The sequence below is a fragment of the Netta rufina genome (assembly GCF_964035555.1).
Source record: "Netta rufina genome assembly, chromosome: 1".
NCBI classification, from domain to species: Eukaryota; Metazoa; Chordata; class Aves; order Anseriformes; family Anatidae; genus Netta; species Netta rufina.
The window spans coordinates 96624906-96646604 of NC_140123.1; the positions used below are offsets into that span (position 1 = coordinate 96624906).

The following is a 21699-nucleotide window of genomic DNA, read 5'->3' on the forward strand; positions in this document are numbered from 1 at the left end:
CGCTCGCCCTCACGGCGCGGGGAGACGGGCAGCGCGCTGCGCCAATCAGAGGGCGGGGTCCCGCGCCCGCTGGCCAATCGGAGGGAAGAAGGGGCGGGGCTGCTGTCTTGCGGCGCTCTCCGTGACCCCGCCTGCTGGGTTATGTAGTCCGCGAGGGCAGCTCCTCCCCCCCCGGCACTGAGCGACAGCCCGCTCAACCAATCGCACCCCCGCTTTTACGCCGAGCGGCAGCCGCTTCCACCAATCGCCGCGCGGTGGGGCGGGGCCCGAGGAGGGAGCGAGGCGGAAGTCCTCGCGTTGCCATGGCAACCGCCGCTCGCGGCCTAGCGGCGCCCGGGAGCCTGCCGCCGCCCGGGGCCGCCTCGCCCTGAGCCTTTGGCCACCGCTGGCTGAGGTGGGCGCGCTGGGCGACCCCCCCCCGCCTACACCTGCCCTGAGCTCACAGGCCTCACGTTGCTTGCAAGAAATTCGCATTCTGCTTAACAGCACAAAGCTCCGGTTAACTCGTTTCCTTCGTAGGTACCGCGCCAGGCACGGTGTGGCTGCCGTGCCCTCTCCCGGGTGGCGATGAAGGCCTTGTTCTGTCAGCAGAAGGCACCTGGGGAGGAGCTGACCTTTGTCTTCCAGGAACGAGTGAGTGCCACGGCTCGTCCTGCAGGGCCCGGAGACCCTGGCTGGGTGCCACAAGGGTGTAAGATCACCCAGCGCTTCGCTAGGCGTGAATTAGTGTTATCATCGCACAGACAGGCTGGTGAGGGAAGGTAGGGCAGGAATATCGTACCAGCGTGGCGCAGCACTTGGCCAGACCAATGGTGGACTATTTTATAGACCAGTTTTGGTGACTATGCTTTAAAAATGGCTTTTTTGAGCATAAAATAAATAACCGCTGGCTCCATACTCATGCATGTCCCTTGACTGGACTTTCTGATCACTGAAAAAGTAGAAGTAGAGCTTGAGAAATTTACTGTGTTTGAAAAGATTCTACCATTAACTTTCTCTGCTCTCACAAGTTCTTTGCTCTTGGTAAAGATTGAAAGCACAGTGCATCTTCCTGCAGCTTGAAGGAACAAGGAGACAACTAGTTTTCCATCAAACGCAGTTGAAACTATTGTACTGAAGAGCCTTTCTCTGTTTGATGTAAACATTAATTGGCTAAGCGTACACGAATTGGTGGCGTAAGGCTAAAACAGGATGTCAACAAGTGTGTGTTGATGCAGTATGGGTGTCTGAACAGTAGAAGAACGCTTACATGGTTTTGAGGATGTGAACCTGTGTTTTTAAGTGAATCTCTTAGATGTATAAAAGAAACTAATGTATACCTATGTAATATAGATAGCTCGGTATACCTATAAGCCACATATCAAAATGAAATGATGTAGTATTGGTGTGACTCTTGCTTGAATCGCTGTAAAGTCACAGAAGTGAGGCACGTTTGCTGAACTGCCTGAAGAGAAGGATGCAATAAGATGGCCGATTGTGATACTGCCAAGATGCATATTCAGGGAACTATCCTAAATCCACTTAAGCTGATTATTAAATTGTGCTTTTGCAGAAAAGGCTTGATCACCCCTCAGCGGCATGGCTTTGTTCTCTTCCTTTCAATGGCTCTAAGAGTCATGCAGCAATAAGGTGAGGTAGATCAGCCCACGTGTCCAACTGAGAGCTAGTAATTTTTTAGAGATTAGTTCACATCTGTGTGATGGCTTCACAACTGCTAGCTCCAGCGTGGAGGAGGGGCTGGGAATATGTAGATGCTGGCAGCAGGCAGGCCAGGCAGCTCTGGTACAGTCTTAGGTATGCTAAATTAGATCTTGAACTGCACTCCTGGGTATATTCTTTGTCTGAGCACTTGCCTATTGAAAGCTCTTCAGATAGGAACTGATCCTGCAGGTGTCTGTATAACACCCAATACTACGGGATCCTGATCTGAAATTGAAATAAATACTGAAAAAATGAGGAAAAGGAGAGCCAGTTGACCAAAGAGATAGAACAGCAGTTGGTTAATGGAAAATGAGGGGCTTGGATGAAGAATAGCAAACCTTCCTTATGCGGAGATTGGTCAAATTGTAATATTGGCATTTTAAGTTACGAATTCAGGAGCCAGTTAACAGCACAAACATTTTGTTGTCTCTTTTTGTTCCTAAGGCTTGTATTCTTGTATTATTAAAAAAAAAAAAAAAAAAAAAAAGCAGGTTTGTTATGTGCATTGTAGCAGTACTTAGGCTCACTGAGCTATGTATACTAAAAAGATATTTCCAAAGAATATATAAGATTGAATTTGCATAAATCCCTTAGATTATAAGTGTTGGGGGGGTTATTTTAACCAGAGATGCAGTATTCATGTAGTTCATCAGCCTACAGGCTAGGCTGTTTTGTGGAACCAAGAGTGAGAATCCACTTTGGTTTGTTTGAGGAGCAGGAGGTCAGTCCGACTGGCAAAATGCCTTCCAATTTTAAAGGAACACCATGTGTTTAGCTCAGCTGGGGTGAGAAAAAGTTCATCTCAGCATTCCTCACACAGAGGTTCCCCTTCACGTTGCTAAGCCTAGGAGAAAAGCAACAGCTGTTTGTTGGGAACAGTTTTAAAGAACAGATGAAGGAAAGCTTAAACACTTAGAGAAGATGTCTTGACTTTAGAAGTAGAAACTAAGCTCTCATGACTTTCTTGTAATTGTTTCATTTTGCCTCCAACAGACATTACAGGCCACAGTATAACCTGGAAATAGTTGATTTTGCCTCTAGTACCTGAGGTGTCTCTTCAAAAACTGGGGAGTCACCAGTCCAGAACTCAATTTAGCTATTTAAATACTTTAAATTAGCAGCTGCTTCAGCTGCTTCAAATCATTTCAGGTATCGGTTCCAGAAACAGAAGTTGGGATAGTAAGGGAAGGCTTCATTAGTAGAATATTCTTGTATGTGAGATGTCCATCATTTGTGGGGCTCAACAGCAGTCCTTAGTGGTGCAGTTTCTTTGACATCACTGGGACTACTTGAATATTTACCTCAGTATGACAGCGCAGTATCTCAGACACTCGTGTCAAAATTCTCTCAAAACGTAATATATTTTTAACTTATTAACTTATTTTAATATTAAAATATAGTTGGAATTACATAGTGTAACTCTTTCAGGTAAGGCTGTGATATTTAACGTGCAGGAGCATAAAAGACAAGTAACTTTAATGGAGTTTCAGCAGGGTGGTCAGTTTGTAGCAGCAATGTATATATTGTATCTGGCATTGGTGGTTCAGTGGTAGAATTCTCGCCTGCCACGCGGGAGGCCCGGGTTCGATTCCCGGCCAATGCAGAAACGCCCAAATTTTTGTGCCAAGAAGGCCAACAGCATCTGGCTTGCATCAGGAATAGTGTGTATAGCCAGCAGGAGCAGGGAGGTGATTGCATTCTGCAGCTCTGGTGAGGCTGCACCTCGAGCACTGTGTTCAGTTTTGGGCCCCTCACTACAAGGAGGGCATCAAGGCCCTGGAGCGTGTCCAGAGAAGGGCTACGAAGCTGGTGAGGGGCCTGGAGCACAAGGCCTGTGAGGAGCGGCTGAGGGAACTGGGGGTGTTTAGTCTGGAGAAGAGGAGGCTCAGGGGAGACCTTATTGTTCTCTGCAGCTACCTGAAAGGAAGCTGTGGGGAGCTGGGGGTTGGCCTCTTCTCACGGGTAACTAGAAGGAATGGCCTCAAGTTGTGCCAGGGGAGTTTCAGGTTAGAAATTAAGGGGCATTTCTTCTCATAAAAAGTAGTCAGGCATTGGAAGGGGTTGCACAGGGAGGTGGTGGAGTCACCGTCTTTGGGGATGTTTAAGGAAAGGCTGGACGTGGTGCTTAGGGACATGGTTTAGTGGGTGACACTGGTAGTAGGGGAATGGTTGGACCAGATGATCTAGGAGGTCTTTTCCAACCTTCATGATTCTATGTGCTCAAACTGGTGTTTTAAATCTACTAAGACAATCTAAAAGACTGTGGGAAAGTGCTTTCAGGAGCTTGAGAGGATTCTACTGGCACATTCATGTTGCTTTGTATAACGTCTGTAAATTTGTCCTAGGAAAACCTTCATCCTACAAGAGACAATGATGTGAAAGTACAAGTTAGAGCCTGTGCGCTAAGCTGGATAGATACAAAGGTATTTGCTTATTTTTTTTGTGAAAGCCAGGGGTGTTTACAGTTTCCGTTGAAGTTCTAAGCCAGTGCCTTATCTGGTACCTGGCACAAATCCATTATCTGAGGATATGGCGTTACCACTGAGAAACAGGGCACTGGATTGATGTGGTATTCTTATATCTCTTTAAATAAAAGGCACCTGTGATTTGGTTCCTAATTTATGGAGAAAGATCAGTTGTCACTTGCGAGCTCTTCCAGCAAAACCCTTTTATCATCCTCTGCACACTGACTAAGTCCTAGTTTGGCTTGTCAGCTAATGACTGTTTTTATTTTTTCTTTATATGCTTCTAAATTTAAATACATAAAGAAAAGTTTTAATATTAAATGAGGAATGGGTACCTGCTCCTCCCCCCATTTGGTAGTGGCCCAATTTTCCTGTTGTGAATATCAAACGCTGTAAGATCATAATAAACATGCATAGTTTGAGTCTTGGTGATAGCAGGAAGTTATAACCATTATTTTCATGTAGCTACTGTCAGAAATGAAAATGGAGAAGGATCTTTTACCTGTTGGTCGAGAAATTTCTGGAATTGTATTAGAAGGTAAGTTAGTACAATTGTCTTGTGAGTGCATGGAGCAAGAATCGAGGTCTGGTAATCCAGAACAAATAGTGTTTGCATGCTACACATTTAATAGTAGGAACTAGAATTTGTTTTCGTAACGAGGCTTTCCCTAAATTAGTAATGATACTGAAATGAAAGTGAAGGAACTGAGCTGTAGTGCTTGCTTATCTGTTCAGAGCGCTTGAAAAAAAATGCACAGCAGCTTTCTAAATGAAATATACAAAGATCTTAAGATCTTATCTCCACATGCTGTAATAACCTTTAATTTATTTGTAAAAAGTTCTTGTTGGAATAGTGAAGGCATTCAGGAATTCCTGCAGTGTTTCATTTGCTTATCCATCTTTGATGCGTAGTTTAAAGCCTCGGTCTTTCAAATACATGTACGTGTGTGTGCTTGCATGTAACTGTTTGTAGATGGGGTGCCAAAGTTTAGTGGAGTGAAAGATTCTCTTTCGATATATGCATGTTTAACAGGCAACATACATTTTTCACTAGCAGGGTTTATTTAATTTTATGAGCTAGTGATAAACAGCACTGTCAATGCATGCTTAATTTCATCTGTAAACATTTCTGTCCATACCTTTTTTCCTCATATTCCTCTATTCTTCACCAGTTGGAAGAAAGGTGTCCTTTTTTCAGCCGGATGATGAAGTAGTAGGTAAGCTAATACTTGTTTGTTTTCTCAGCTAACACAATTATTAATCTTTTTATAATGAATGGCTGAGCTTATAGTCATTGCTAAAGCTACAATTGAAGGTGTATTTTGAAATTTCTAACTGGCGTCACATGAATAAGCACCTATAAATGAAAATTTTCACCGAAAGTGTTCTCCTAGGGAGGGTTTTTGGTTATAAGAAGTTTGGGTTGCCGGTTAATGTCATCTATCATAGTCCTACAGCGTTCACCGTATCTACAAGAATATACACTAGGCATGTATATTCGTGTATAACGAATATACTTGTCCTATTAGCCATGCAAACCGGGTAATCTAGAGGCAATCATCTGAATAAATCAACAGCAGTCTGTAGTTGTAACACCTCCTTGATGTAATTAATGCGTATCTTTTGATTTTTCTGTGTGATACTAAGTCTAGGCTTGTATTTCCTGCCTTCTGGAGGATGATATTAAAAATACACCTTTAACTGCTAGTGATGAATCTCTTCTGCAAGCATACAAGACTGTTCAGTGTCTTCTAAATCACATCAGTTCTTGATTGAGTGAAGAAATTGAGTGGTCGTAACTTGAATTTGCAAGTAGATCCACCAGTTTTAGTGGATTTTCTGAGCTGATTAAAGTAATGAAATGTGCTCAGGTAGCTTGCTACAGTTGCTACAAGGCCACATTTAAAAGGCAACACTGGTTCAAGTTGCTTATTTCCTAGAATCTTCATTTTTACTGCAGATGAGAATATTTTTTTTATTCTGCTCATGAGAGTAGATTTTTTTCCCCACAAACTTTACTGTAGGGAGCCTGTGTTTTCTGATCCTGCTGTAAGATTGTTGGCAGAGAAGCCCATCAGATGGGCAAGTGGTAATCACTGTACTTCTGTTGTTTGTTTGGGTTTTCTTGTTGAAAACAGACTTCTAGATCAATCACATGGAAAGTGTTAGGGGCTTTTCCTGCTGGAACTTTGGCAGACCTTTCGTATTATTAGCTTCAAATTTAGCAGAATGAGATGAGCAATCATTATTATTTACTCACCACAGAAAGTGTAATCCTTGCAGGTTGGAATTACTATTCCATTTTATGGGGTGCAGAAATGGCTTTACTTTGTTTAATAAAGTAGGACAGTTATGGCCAAGCATTTTCAAGTCTTGCACACGAATAAGTTTAAATTATGAATAGTATCGTTATTGTGAACAGTATTGCTCATTTGGATGGATACCTGACATGCTCCATCTGTTGAATATTTTAAAATAACACTTGTTTCAATCAACTTCTGTTGTAGCTGAGGGAATACAGTTTCAGTAAGTAATTAAGTGGAAAAATACACCTCTGAAAACCTGTCAGTGGTCCTGAGAGTGCTAAGTAGCATTCTGAGTGGGAGTAGTTGTAAGTCTGACATTAAGGGAACGGAATCAGTCATGGAATCCATACTTGGGTTGCGAGAAAAGGAGAGATTCATTTTGCCTGGGTTTTGGGTTTGTCCAAGTTCTCTGTTGTTTTTTTTTTTAACTCTTCAATACTGAATGTTTGCAAATTCAGGTACAGAATAATTGGAATTACAGTTGTGGAAAGAGAAAGATAAAGAAAACAGCATTAAAAACTTTAACCCTGAAAGAAAGAAAACCCACGTTTCTTTTTCTGAAATACTGGTATCTCTTTGCATTTCCTTTCAAACTCCTGTCCATCCTTATGTATCCAATATGATTGCTATAAAGACAAAACACAGGAGTGAAATATTTCTTTTCTATAGTAAATTTTTCCTGACAGGCACGCTTCCCAGTTATTGCTGGTGAGAGTTTATTTGTAATTGATGAATGAGCACTTTCAAAAGAAAATGAGCAACTGCCAACTGATTTGGTTACCTGTGTGCTTAATAACATCAAACTGTCCCAAAATAATTGTCAGAAACACATCCACTTAAATTTTACCAAGAAGCTTGTCCTTCTATCAAAGAATACGGCCCCGGTATATACATCTTACTGAGTGTAACAGTAATAATGTGGTAACACAGTTCCCATTTAGAAATCTTCTCTTTCATGTGAAAATAATACTGTGTTCACTGGAACTAGCTGGTGTGTTAATTCTTTAATCTATAGCTAAAATCATACCAAGAATTGTTTCTCCCTGTTAAAGGTGTTCTTGTTTTTTTTTTGTTTGATTGTTTGTTTTTTCCCTGATCCTTCTTTTACCTTCCAGAAGAGATTTCTTTGTCTATGTAGTGTATTCTCTTAAATACAGCTTTCTGTTTGGTTAAGATATATGCAGGAGTATAACCTCAGACCTGCCATTTTGAGATACTACTTGACAAGGAATCAAAAATGTCAGCTTTGTTTGTTGCTCTCAGCATCTTTCAGCAATCAGTTATACCATGTTGCTCATTAAAATGAGTGCAGGGGAAATTATCTGGAGAGCTAAATCAGCTGTAAATACTTGGAGACACGTACCTAAATATAATATGTATCTGCTTAGAAATTATGATGGTTAGACAGTTTGAGTGTCAGTTCTTCTCCGTGCCTCATTACTAAATAAATAAATGCATAAAAGCCCTATGCTATGTGAAGTATTTCTGACAAATAAGGTGAAAATCTGATTTTGTACTCGTGTCAAACGCTTGATGTGTATAGCAAATAGAAAATAAAGGTCTATGCTTAATGTTGGAGCTTCTGGAGGCATTATGAGGTGTACTGGCTTAAGAAGGTCAAGGGCACAGTTCTTTAAGATGCCGTATCTCCTATGCTCAGCATAAGGGTCATTCTTCTGAATGGTTTTAGAGACCCTGAAATCAATGCAAGCTGACAGCGATGTATAATGACTCCTCGGAGGCTGTAACATACTAGAGTCTCTAGTGTTAGAAGATAATGCAGCTTGTACCTAACTTTTTTCATCTGTTTAGAAAAGAGATGTCTTCATGTAATATTCATTCTGCTCTTCTTTTTTTTTTTCCTCTAAGATGTTAGAATGCAAACTGTTTTAGGTGCCAAGGCTATTATAGTTTGCTATAAAGATATCTTCTATAGTTTATAGTCTATATAACAAACTATATTACAGTTTACTATAAAAATATCTTCATTTGGAGTATGATACTGTATTAATCATCAGTGATGCTTTAGAATAGAAGACATTTCTTAGGGGCATTCTTTATATTTCTTAATATTTTGTACATTAAATTAGAGGATGACTAAGTGTGAAAGTAAAATCGAATTGTCCGTGATGTTGTAAGAAAGTGTATTCTGAGATTCTTGCCCTTCTTGCGTTATTTCCTAATTGCATAACAGTGGCTGTAGATAGCTACTTTGAGCTTTTTATTGTTGCTGTTCCAGAGAAAAAGCCTTGAAAGAGCTGCAGATGTATATTGCAGCACATGGTTTTGAATGGGAGTTGTGAAAGAGCGGTGGAAATAGCAGCCAGATTTGCTAAGGATTATCAACGTGCTTACCTCTAGTCTTCTGTTCTAGTGCCTGTAGCTGTAACGTAGCTTGGTCTGTGCCCATTTGCAACATGAGAGCACAATTCTCTTTCTTGTTAGCCATGGTCCAGAGCAGAAAGTGGAGCACTAATCAGTGAGAGAAGTGTGAAATGAGTTCAGACATAACCTGACAAAAATCAAGGGTGCCAGTAGTGAAAGTCTTTCAGTAGTGTCCCCATTTTTTATCCACCCAACCTGGAAGTGTTGTTTGGAGCACCTCTGGAACCATCTTGTGACAAGGAGTTACCTTGTGAAGTTCTCTTAACCTGTCATAAACCTGACAAGAGGGCAACTGATCCACGGGCCTAGTGGGACTAAAAATTTCATTAGGAGCTTGTTTTGGTTATATTGTAGGCTTGCTTGAAATTAAAGGTCTGTGTTAATTTTTTTTCAGGAATTTTGCCCCTGGATTCTGAAGAGTCTGGTCTTTGTGAAGTTGTTCTAGTTCATGAGCATTATTTGGGTATGTAGTTCACGTATTTTGCTAATATTTACACTTACTGTACCTTTAGAATTTGGTTTCGCTTTAGTACTAGGGAGTTAAGTCACTTGGACTTTGGGGCAAACTTGTGTGGCAGTGTTCAGACATCCTGTCTACTCCACCTATTCATAAAAGCTTTGAATGCCATGTACCTCAAAGGCTTTTTATTTGCTGTTATCTTTTAAGGGGTTAATGTTTTGTCTAAACCATGCAAGCTGACTCATCTTTTTTTATTTCCTTCTAACTTCCCTTCTTGTTGCTTCGCTTTTTTTTTTTCTCCATTGTTCTCATCTCCTCTGACAAAAAATTTAATAAGAAATTTTCCTCACTTTGACCCAATTCAGGAACATCACTTATGACTGAACTAACTGATGGGGTAAAATCAGCAGACCAGAAGCTGGAGAAAGGAATTTTCAGGGATTGAGGATCAGGGAAAACCCCGTATTGAAACTTTCTTCTCAGCTATTGTAACTTTCCAGTTTCCCTTTCCTGGGCTTAGAGTGCCTTAATGTATAGAATACTGTATTTGGGAGTCTGTGCTTCTCCTGACTGCTTGTTGTATCCCTTTGAGTAAGCTACTCTTGCTCAAATTAGTTTGTGTTTCTGTGACTGTCCGTGGATTCAACTTCTACAGTTAAGAGAGGACTCCTTTAAATTTGTTTATGCCAATACTAAATCCCTTCTTTTGCTGTTTAAAATAAGTCAAAAAATCCTTTCCATGCTGTTGTTTTTAATATATTCGAGGCATAACTCAACATAAACAACACTTGTTTGAAAATGAAGTCTTCCTGACTAGCTTTGGCAGATTTTGAAAGGGAAGCTGTGGACTCATGGGGATGAAAAACATTTGTTCTTTCTAACATTTCAAAGTACAAATCCCAAGATGTGTGCTTATAACTATATTTATGATTAACTATAGGCAGAAAATGTTTCTGACTTTTTTAAAACCTTCACTACTTTACGTTGTGCTTAGCAGTATCAGCTGGTACAAGTATTGATGCTGATGATAATCCCTATAATTTTTTTCCCAGCACATAGATAAATGATTCTAGGTGATTGCATTGCTTATGGTCCTATGTAGCTCCCCTGATTCAGGCTAAACTGCCAATTTTTAGGCTTAGAGGCAGACCAGACTCTTCCATTATTCTTTTCTAGTGCCATAAGAAGCTGGTGCTTGCTTATTCAGTTCTGTGACAGACTTTTTTTTTTTTTTTTTGCTTAGTATCAAGCTGTCTGCTAAATCATGTAAACTGCGTACATTAAAAATGATACTTGAACTCAGGATTTCTAGCTGACAAAGCTGTTTGCTAATTTTACCTCCCCAGGCGTTTAAGCATGTGGATAGAATGGGAAAACACTTTCTCCTGTAGATAGAGACAACAGAAAATAGATGACAAATAATGTTATCTTGACCTTCATTTCTCTCAGAATGTGCTATAACCTCCAGAAGCTGTTTATACCCAGGGATTATGAAGTAGGGAGAAGATTATAACCTGTAGAGAAAGAATTATGAACTCATGGGGTGGAACTTGCATTGTATGTTCTCAGTATCAGAATCCTCCTTGTGAAGAGACCTCCTCAGATTCTTTCTGTCAGGTGGTTATGGTAGGAGTGGGTCTTTTTTCTTTTTTCCTGTTTAAATGCTGGACTTGTACGTGAATGTGCTCACAAGGGTACTGCAGAAGCAAGTTGATTATTCTCAGAATAACAATCACCTTTTCCACTTCGAGTTCATGCAGTCCTTCTAACGCTGCCACGAGCCACAACATTGGAATATTGCCTTTGTGCAATAGATTATAATTACATTTATAGGTGATGTGACTTGTATAATTCTCTTTCATGTTCTAGAAACTGATGAAGCCTAAAAATCATTCAGATTGAAATGTTGGGGACTGGCTGTTTTTTCCCATCTGTTTTTGTGTTGTTGTTTTTTTTTTCCCCCAAAACAGTTCGTAAACCAGAAAAAGTTTGCTGGGTTGAAGCAGCAGGGACTGTTCGTGACGGCGTCCGAGCGTACACAGCTTTACACTACCTTTCCCAAGTCTCCCCTGGAAAAAGTGTCCTTGTAATGGATGGAGCAAGTGTAGGTAACAACTGTGCAGTAACAATTTTGATACAGATCGCCTCTGCTGTAAATAACTGTCATATCACCAGAAACACTGGATTTCTTACAACCTGCTAAACTTATCGAACTCTCTATTCTATTCCCGGCAGCACCCTTAGCTTAATGGATTAGTAGGAAGGGCCCTCCCACATAAGATGCTGAGCCAAGAATACAATCTTCTACGTGTTGTGTGGGTCGTGAAGAGGTAGTTCTCTTCTGCTCTTTTACTTTGAGGGGTTTTACCCTAAGCCTTCAGGTGTAACTGGGGGAAAGTGCCTTAATTTTTTATTCCTTTCCCACCACTGCTTTTCAGCTTCTCTCAGATATAAATAATTTCATTTGCATTGCTGCAGTCTTTATTGCTAATGAAGATGTGGAGCTTGCCACAGCCAAGATTTGTTAATGTAAATGCAGCTGCAGCTGTTTTCTTGGTACCACTTCATCCTTCAACAATGGAGCAAGCCCAAAGCTAGAAGTTACAATTGCAGTTACAGTACTTATGTTTCTAAGATAGGATCTGAGCTATTTTGGTGAAGAGGAGAACTCGTTAACTCCTAAAAAATTGTTCGTAGCTTCTAGTACAGGGAAAGACTTTTTTGGCTTCATTTGAAACAGAAGCAGATCTGTGAATATTCAAATTCTTGGTTCAACTTTTATTAAAGGAGTAAGTTCACTTCTGGTTACTCTTCTCCTGAATGGCCTTTGCAATATAACATTTCTTAGAGTGCATCAAATTGTTGCTGTAAATAAGCCCATCTACCTTCTTTTCTTCTGCAGCCATTTGGTACAATAACTATTCAGTTAGCACAACACAGAGGAGCTAAAGTGATATCTACTGCCTACAGTCTTGAAGATAAGCAGTTCCTGGAGAGGCTTAGACCTGCTGTGGGTAGGTTGCATTCTTCAGTGCTAAAGTTTATGCTTAAGGAGAACTTCTTGAAATGTATTTTTAAACTAGAAGCTTATTTCAGTAGCTGAAAACTAAAATACAAATTTATAAATAGTCTAATTAAATAGTTTTAAAATGTATTTTGTACTTTATACTTATTTAACTTCTATTTTTGGGTGTATTTCATGGAATTTTTCTTGTTGGTTTGCATTTTATTCTTTGTTATTCATTATTCTGGTGATGTCTGTCTCTAAGTACTTTCCATCTCACATACTAGGGCTCTAGTTCTGACTTTTGGCCTAACCACTCAGAAATGTTTTCACTTTATGAAAGTGTTTCCTGTGAACAAGAAGAAAGCATTACTAAATCACCAGTCTCACAGTTTGTAATCTGTGTACCTGAGTCAGAGTTCAGATGCAATCATATACTTGAGATAAATTATTAATCAGACTCTAATTCCTTCTAATAGCGTTTTATCAAGCTGTGGCAGCTGTTTCAAGTACTGTTGTAACTGTAAAATGATGCATGTTTTACAGCAGTCAGATGCTCAAAGGCTTTGTTGGATTTTCCTATTTGCTAAATGAGCTTTGCACTAGGTATAATACTTACATTCATCTATGACTTCTATTTCTACCCTGTTAATTACATTTTTTGTCTTGTCCCCCCTCTGTCATAAATAACAGTGCCATTTAAAACATGGGAGAAGGCTCTGTAAAATATATTGGCATCTTTTTTTGACCAAATTTTTTTTTAATCCAATTCTGTAGAGTTGAGGAAAGTAGAATATTTCTTTATCCAGACTGTTGTAAAATAATAGATGGCGTTGCAAATCCAAATTCATTGCAGTCCACGAACTCTGCTGCACAGCGATCGAGAGGTTAAAACTAGTGTCTGATTCTTCTTCCTCCTCAAAATGCAAAGACTGCGCAGTATAATAAACAATTAACATTTTTAAGTGTATGTTTTCTTTGTCATTTAAAGAAATACATGTAAAAGTAGAGGCTGTTGTTGTAAGAATGCCTAGTATGAGGGGGAGCTTTGTGTATGCAGTTACATCTACGGATATTACAGTTGCATCAAAATATGTACAAGTTAAGATGAGATCTGATTTCAAAAGATAATGTCAAGGTTAACTGTCCCTGACTCTGACTCCTTTCCTCTTTGTTGTTTTGCGCAGTAAAATTATTTACAATGTTGGTTTTCCAAGTGGAGAATTAGCAGCAGTTTTGAAATCCTGTCTCTTGGTCTGAGTGACTAAAAACAGGCATTGCTGCTACGCAGGTGCACATACTATTGTCCTTGTGTTCTCCCTGCTGGCTCCAGAATTGTAAGCTAGCAGAGGGATGGAATAAGCCAGAGAGCTGCTCTTTAGACACTGAGAGAACGGAGTTCTTGTCAATTTTGATTCCTTTCTGGCTCCTGAGAACAGAACTGGCAGTGGAAGCACAGAGACAACACAGTGTGCATGTGCATTCCGGGGCTGCACATTCACACACATCTGCAGGGCTGGGGAGTGATTCACTTCCAGCCTACCAAGTGAGTGTTTTCTCTTCCAGTAGTAGCTCTGGAGCGCTGATAATGCGGCAGGAAGTGGAGTGCTGTGCAGAGGTTATTACACAATAAGAGGGAGAAAAACATTTTTTGCTGTCGAACATAATGATCTTCAACAGGGTAGTACAAAGTTTTGTGCTGGGAATGTAACCGTTTCTTTAAAGACCCTACAGACTTGTATCTAGATTTTTATATCATCTCCTTTTTTTCTCACCTTCACAAAAATAGCTATTTTTCCTTTCATTTCAGAAGTCTTTTTTTTTTTTTTTAAACTGTAGTAGAAGACATTACAGACACCAGAACGTAAAGCATTTTGTGAATGCTGTCAATATCTAGAGGTTTGTTATGCCAGCTGCAACAGGGTAAAAGAGTAAATACCAAAGACCTTCTAAAATTTCACTTTGTAATATGGGATTCATTTTGCTGAGATGAGAACTTTAATAGGGAAGAAAGGACTCAGCAATTTTATTATCCTAACCCTGTCAGCATAGGCTAATATGAGTTTGGTTTGCATGGCATACATTTTACTAGCATTTTTAAATTATATGAGTGCTAATATAGATGCAATAAGTAGTCCAAGTCTTGCTAGAGATAGCTGAGCCGGCTTGCTTCTAATGTCTGTGGGTGCAGGTTTTTTCAGTTTTGAGTTTGCTTGCTGACTTTTTGTTTTTTAATACCAGTCTATCAGCTGACAGTGAGCCACAGTTGGTGTTATCAGTATGTCATAACTGCCTCGTGAAATGGTTGAAACAACCACCTCTTGTAGTAAGAAGGCTGTTGCGTGTACAGCCCATGTGTGTGCTTGTTTGACAACCATAGGGGTTTAGTTTAGCAGTTTTGCAAGTGTTTGGGGGACATAGACATTAAGGGAAGAAATTCTGAATTGCAACTCAATTTCAAGTAGAGATATAACCTGAGTACAGCATGAAAAGGAGGAATCATTTGAGTGTGACTGAAGTAGAAGTTCAAGTTCACGTTTAAGGATTTGTATTTAAACCAACAGGAGGGGGCCTTCACATGCCTTCAGTAATCTCTGAAGTAAATACAGTAGTAGCACAAGAAGGAGGGAAGTATAATGAATTTTGAAATGCTGATGCCCATGTTTCAGACTAGAGTCCAAACATTAAATAATATGATAAGTTGCTGGTGGAGAACAGAAGGCATATACATATACACCTGTATGCATATACGCGTAAACATGTATTTATTCTGCTCCCTAGACTACCCCCTTGTTCTGTTTTTTTTTTTGTCTTGTCTTGGTTTTTTGTTTTAAACCCAATATTGAGCTTTCAGTGAATGTTTCTGGTAAGAGCTCATCTGAGATTTCGTGGCTGTCTTGACTGCACTCAGTAAACCAAGTAGCAGCTCTTTTGTATGGCAGTTCTCAAACTGTGTAGCTGATGTTGCTGGGTGAGAGTAAACTCTGGAAGCAAGCAGTAGAAATCTTAGTATTTCTGCTTCTCATCAGCAGTGAAAGAAGAGAGAAACGAAAGCCTTTTCGCCAGTCAGAATAATGTTAGTTTAGAAGTTGCGCAAGTCACAAAAGGAGAAACTGAACCAATTTACAAATGTTTTGTGAGAAATTAGGAGAAATTACAAAGGACTGTAGAAAATAATATAACTTGATGCTCAGCCTTTTCCATACTGAAAAAAGAAAGTACTGGAGAGAAATTGTTGCAGCATTTTGCTGGGAAGGAAATTGAACAGCATTTTGATGGATACCGTTTGAACCGCTGGATTGACTTAAGTAACCGAACTGAATTTTTGCTAAACAGAAATCAGAAAGTGGCCAAAATGATTAAACTATTTCCTTTTGATAGTCAGATTTTTAGTCTATTAAATCAAAATTGTTCTTAAGAAGTGAAACTACATTGATAGATTTTCTCTGCACCATGTCAAATTGCCTTGTTGAGAAAATAACTTTAAGTTCTTCACTGCGGAAACTGATAACAAAAGACATATGTTTTTTTATTTGCATACAGGAAACATGACTATCACATCACTACTAAATCATGACAATGTATGGGTTTTGTCCAAATAACTTGATTTGGGTGAATAATATTAAATGATTGGCCTGAGATTTGACTGCATCTTAAGATTTCATTGGAGAAAAAATTAAACGAGTATTTATTAATATTCTTTTAATGATCAGTTTCTTCATAAGAACAGTCAAGTCAGTGGTTCATTAGCAACTGAATTTATTGGGCTTTTATGTGTTTACTTTTGACCTGGGAGACAGGACTCCATGTCAGGGAGAGCACGTTTTTTGTTTCCCACTGATGTGGCAGGGTTATGGCTCTGCAAGGGATTAGCAAGAAGAGGTGTTTATGTAAAGTAAGGAAAGGAAGCCGTGCTTGTAAAAGTCTCCCAATGCATTACTGCTGCAGTTAGCAGACTGATAGATGATTTGAAAGTTGGAGACATGAAATAAGGTACCTCCTTATCTCCAGAACTTGTTATTTTTGAAAAAAGTCAGAGTAGTAAAGAATGACCTTACAGTAGGATTCTAATTCTTGTAGCCGCATACTTTATCCTGCCAAAAATCAGAAACAGACTGGAGTTTTACTTCTGGAATAATCTAATACTTATTTTTGGTGTTGATTTTGCACTGTGTTGGGAAATGAAAACCAATACGTTGACTTAGCTTTTTGGCTTAGCTGTAAACTTGCTCATAACACATACAGAAAGTAGGAACTCTTCTGCTGTAAATCTAAACTATATTTTTACTGCAACTGACTGAATGTGTTGCTTTGTCTAGCCCGAGTGATAGATGTGTCAAACGGGAAGATAGACGTGGCAGAAAGCTGCTTGGAAGAAACAGGTGGCCTGGGAGTGGATATTGTAGTAGATGCTGGAGGTAAGTAACCCACAAGAACCTGGTCTTCAGAGCAGCGTTAAGTGTTTCTGATTATTGTTTCCAAGTAGTAAAGGTGGAAGCTGCATCACCCCAGAAGTTATACACTTAACTGCTTGATCCCATATAATTTTATGCGTGTAACTTTACTCAATAGATCTCCTTAAGCTCTCCTCATATCACCCTCTAGTGGAAGTATCTAATAATGTTGGTCAGCTGCTAAATTTGTCGGAAATATTTCTCTATTTAAAGCTGAAAAGAAACGTTTTTAAAAGTAGGGCTATAACATCATTGTTTATGCTACCTTAGTTTAATAATCTAAAATAAGCATCATAGTTGAAAAGTCTGAAGGTACTATTTTTAAATGAAATTATTAAAAAACTTCTTAGAGTTCCACTGTCTTAAAAGCAGTACATATTTAATTTTATGAATCTTCTGCTTTCTGAGGTATTTTCATGAGGCTAACAGCATGACAGAATTACAGTGCTGTTCCAAAGAGCCCTCATTGATTGTGTGTATTCATATGCATAGCTTCCAACTTGTTTTGTAAGACCTAAGACTGTAAAAGAATCCCAAGATAGATGGTTTCCAGTGCAGGAAGAGATGCACTTCATTTTCAACTGTGACTGCTTTCTTCTGAACTCAAATGTATTTGTTCTTTTCTTTTTCCAGTAAAATTATATAGTGCTGAAGATGAATCGACTTCAAAATCACAGTTGCTGCCTCATAAGCATGATATCATCACTCTTCTCGGTGTTGGGGGACACTGGATAACAACAGAAAGAAATCTTCAGGTAAAGATACTGTCAGCAAACTAGTTTGTACCGCATTATCTATATGAATGTGTCTGAGCTTCTGCCGTGGCTGAATGGCTCCCCACTGTTAGATGACATCAATTTTTACTTAAGAAAACTTTCATATCCAGAAAATGGAAAGCATTCAGCTTTCACATTTTTCGTTTTATTTTCCTCTGAGACAATTTTGGGGCTGTCTGCTCTAACATAGTAAGTTAATAGCTTGGCTATACCAAGGAAATATTAAAGGATCTATTTTGTTTGGCTCAAAATATTAAACAGGCCAGGCAGAAAAGTATCCCTGAAAACTAAATATTACAAGTTTGTTTTACTTGTTTGAAGAATAGTCAAAGGGTGTATTGTGGGTTTTTTTGTTTGTTTGTAGTTTTTTAACCGTAAATATAAAATAACCATTTAACCTTTATTTTTGAAAAGGGAAAGATAATGAAATATTTCTCTTCATTTTGGTTAAGCTGGATCCCCCAGACAGCCATTCCTTGTTTCTTAAAGGAGCCACCGTCTCCTTTCTGAATGATGAGATATGGAACTTGTCCAACATACAGCAAGGGAAGTATCTCTATATCCTTTTGATGGTAACTGAATACTGACTGCTAAGGGATAGCTGAAAATGTAACAGAGAAATTAACTAACACGTTCTCTTCTACTCACACCTGTAACCTAAAGATCAGCACAGCTAAGCATTACAGTCTAACTGAAGTATAACAGGTTTGTGTTTTAAGCAAGTCCTGGTTTCCTTCTAAGTACACGCTTCATTAAAAGTAACGGTGAAACATAACCCATTCCGAAGAAAGTAGTGTTTTGGTTTGAGACTGAGCCAATTAATTGAAGCTTTAATTCTACAGGTGTTTACGTTATACATAAAGATTTTGGAATACAGTCAGTTTAACTGTAAAAGTTAAAATATTTTGGCTTCATAACCTTTCTCTTATTTGCTGTGTTATATACGTACCATGTCACTGAGCAAAGGTGTGGGTGTGGAGACAGGAGTGACTCCTTCATTTGCATTACCTGTGTTTGGTCTAAAGGAGCTGGACTCTGAGCTTGTTGCTAGCAGGACAGTTTTCAGTGGATTGCTTCAAGTAATAGAAGGTTTCTTTATGGCTTTAAGGAACCTCCCTGTTCTGCACTGCAGCTTGTGAGATTGCTGAATCACTTTTGCAGTTTAGCAGAACAGCAGAGGCAGGTGAGGATTTAGTCATTATATTTGAGAAAGGACTAACTATACTGCAGGGAAGCCCTTCCCTCCTCCACTGAACTCTAAAGCAGATTAGGCAAGGTCAGGCACACCGAGGAACTATTTATGGGATATAGGTTATCATAAATGGTTTAATCTTTTGGTATTTTTGTTGAATGCTTACCAAGTAGTTACCCACATATTAAAAAAAAAAAAAAAAAAAAAAAAAAAACTGACTAAAACTGTGTGTTTGTTTTTTTTTTTTCCTGTCATCTCCCATGGTATCTGTAGTAATAACAGTATGCTTTATCACCACAGGCTTTAAAAGTTGATAGGAAAAATCTGCTTTTAGATATCTACATCTTGTGCAATTCCTGAGTCTATGGCATGAATAGTTTCTGAAGAAATCACAAGATGATAACTTTTTAAAACAGCTTGAGATTCAAATGTTAACCATATTACTCTTAAAATGAAGGAAGGAACTTTTTTTTTTTTAGTTTATTATACACTCTAAATAGAGGATCATCTGTTGCATTGACACGAGTGTTAGAATCCTTAAAAGTGCACAATGTTGCTCCAAGAATTTACAAGCTCTGCTACACTCCAATTTTATTATGATTTTTACCTTTAATTTCTCTATGAATAGAAGGGATAGTTTAGCTGTTACCAAAATCAGTCATTTTTATTGTGCACAAAAAGCGTGGTTATCATTCTGATTAATTAGTGTTGTACTTACTGCAGACTGCATTTGTCTGTTTTAACCCTTTGCTTTATTTTAAGTTATATTTTCTATATTTAATTTCTATATGCTGTTGTAGGAACGGTTATTTCTGATACGTTAATAAATCAGAAATAATGACTCTTACCAATAAACCTGATGGTTGAAAGTATTATCTGTAGATACGCTGCTACCTTGACAGACCTCTTAGATACGCATTTTAGAAGACATAATGGAGAAATTATCAAGTAGTGTTTTCAGGTGAGATGATTATTTTTCTTTATTCAGCCTTTGGAGTAATCTCTTGCCAGTGCTGTACTGTAAATGTATATTGGGATGCTGAGGAAAAGATGTCTCTAATAGTTTACGTGGTTCTGTTTATGGTCTGTCTGTAATATAGCAGGCTAAGCATAAGGAAATTGGGTAAAACCCCAGATTTTGCTGATGCCAATTTAACAGAGGCAGCACATTCTTTTCTTGGTGGAGGAAGAGCATATATCTGTCTGCTCAGCAGTGTGTCCGAGAAATGGTGCTGTGTGTAAGACAATAGATTTGTCTAATATTCCTTTGTAAGAGTGACAGCTTCACTAGATAGGAAGATAACCATAATGAGGTGGGAATGGAAGATCCTTTTATTAACGCTCAACAGTATTACTGTTGAGCAAAAGCCTCTCCACCACCACCTTTTCCCTGTAAGAATGATATCTTTTAATTAAACTTCTCTTTCCTGTTTGCTCTAAGGCTCTTTCTTCTGCAAACTCAAGCAAAGCTATAAAACTTTTATTGTGTTTAAGGAGTAAAGTTTGCATAGCGAAAGTAAAGTCTATAGCAGTAGTCCTAGAATGTTTCTGTTGACCTAAGCATGCCCATCAGATATATCTGACACGCTGTTCCATTTCAGGCCTCAGCTGGATGAACCGATCCCATTGTATGAAGCCAAAGTTTCTATGGAAATAGTTCAGAAGAATCAAGCAAGAAAAAGACAAGTCATTCAGTTCTGACACATAATTTCCCAATTTCTAAGCCTGTGGAAGATAAAGAAACATGATATATTTAAGAAGTAAATGAGTGTACACTTTCAAATAGTTCTGTAACCAGAATTTAAAGATCTTTTGTACCTCAGTACAAATGGTCTGTGAAGTTCCTGAGACTTCAAAGGGTTTTTTTGGGATCCAGTTAAGCAAAATGTTTCCATCAGCAACTTCTAGAGACAGTCTTGACACACAAATCTTGACTGCCCTGCTTGCTTTACAAATGTCAGTAACATCTATGTGCAACCTCATTTGTTGTTTTTCAGCCATAAGAAATTAAAGTGGAAAAAAATGCTGGTTTGGTTGTTTTAGTTCTCCCTTCTCCATCCCCTGCCAATAATTCCCTTCACGTTTCCTTTTTCTTTTTGACTATGTTGAGGCTGAGCTCTGTCTGTAGTACACTTAAGTCTTCAATCCATGTTTAAAATTGTTCTATAATTGAAAGACAGGGTGGCCAAGCCATCAGGATTGGCAAAGATCCTAGAGGGGAGAGATGGTACTGACAGTGGGAGTTCCCTCCCTGCTGATTCTCTTCCTTTTAGCAACCAGAGACTGTAAACCTGACTTATTAACTTATGGACTACGATTGTGTGATTCAGCTGTTTGAGGCAGTTTATGTGTACTGCTATATAATGTTCTTTGATATCTTTCCAGTAAGATTTTTGTGTTCTGTGCACTTTCACTTCTCCTTTTTAACCTCAGTCCTATACATATCATAGCTCAAATCTGTTTATCCAGCATCCTCTATTACCATGCATTTTCTGCAGATCAGTAGTAGGGAGGGAACTGCTGTTTTTCTTCAAGGCATGTGGTTTCCTACTTGCTCTTATTTGATAGCATATTTTTTTTCAAGCGGACACCAGCACTTTGAACCAGTGTAAGAAGTTAGAATATTTGAGTGAAAATGGATCGTCTAGAACCAAGATTCTAGAACCATCTTCTGTCAGTCACTAGACTCATAGGTTATTAATAAAATGATGCAAGAGAAGTCTATAAAAGCATGAATAAATCTTATTTTAACTACTGATGTGATGTAATGCAGCCTTGAAAATAAGTAGTGCTTTTACATGTGTGCACACATCTAAGTATGCAAGTCCTCTGCTAGTTTGAAATTTCTGAAGCTTCCTACCCAAGTGCTGATTTTTTCCTAAAGTTTCTTTTAGCTTTAATGCTTTTAAGATGAAGTAAATCAGAGGACACCAAATAAGAGTAAAGAAATAAGGCT

At 38.7% G+C, this 21699-nt stretch overlaps 1 protein-coding gene across 1 annotated transcript; it reads left to right on the plus strand.

The window, feature by feature from the left end:
• Positions 1-279: 279 nt before the first annotated feature.
• Positions 280-20734, plus strand: CRYZL1 (crystallin zeta like 1). The gene is made up of 13 exons (XM_084293053.1): positions 280-394; positions 520-633; positions 4047-4124; positions 4632-4704; positions 5339-5383; positions 9252-9320; positions 11288-11421; positions 12220-12331; positions 16641-16739; positions 17409-17530; positions 18004-18109; positions 19659-19704; positions 20345-20734. Exons 2-13 carry the CDS (start codon positions 568-570, stop codon positions 20442-20444), a joined length of 1050 nt encoding a protein of 349 aa, XP_084149179.1. The 5' UTR covers positions 280-394; positions 520-567; the 3' UTR covers positions 20445-20734.
• Positions 20735-21699: the final 965 nt, after the last annotated feature.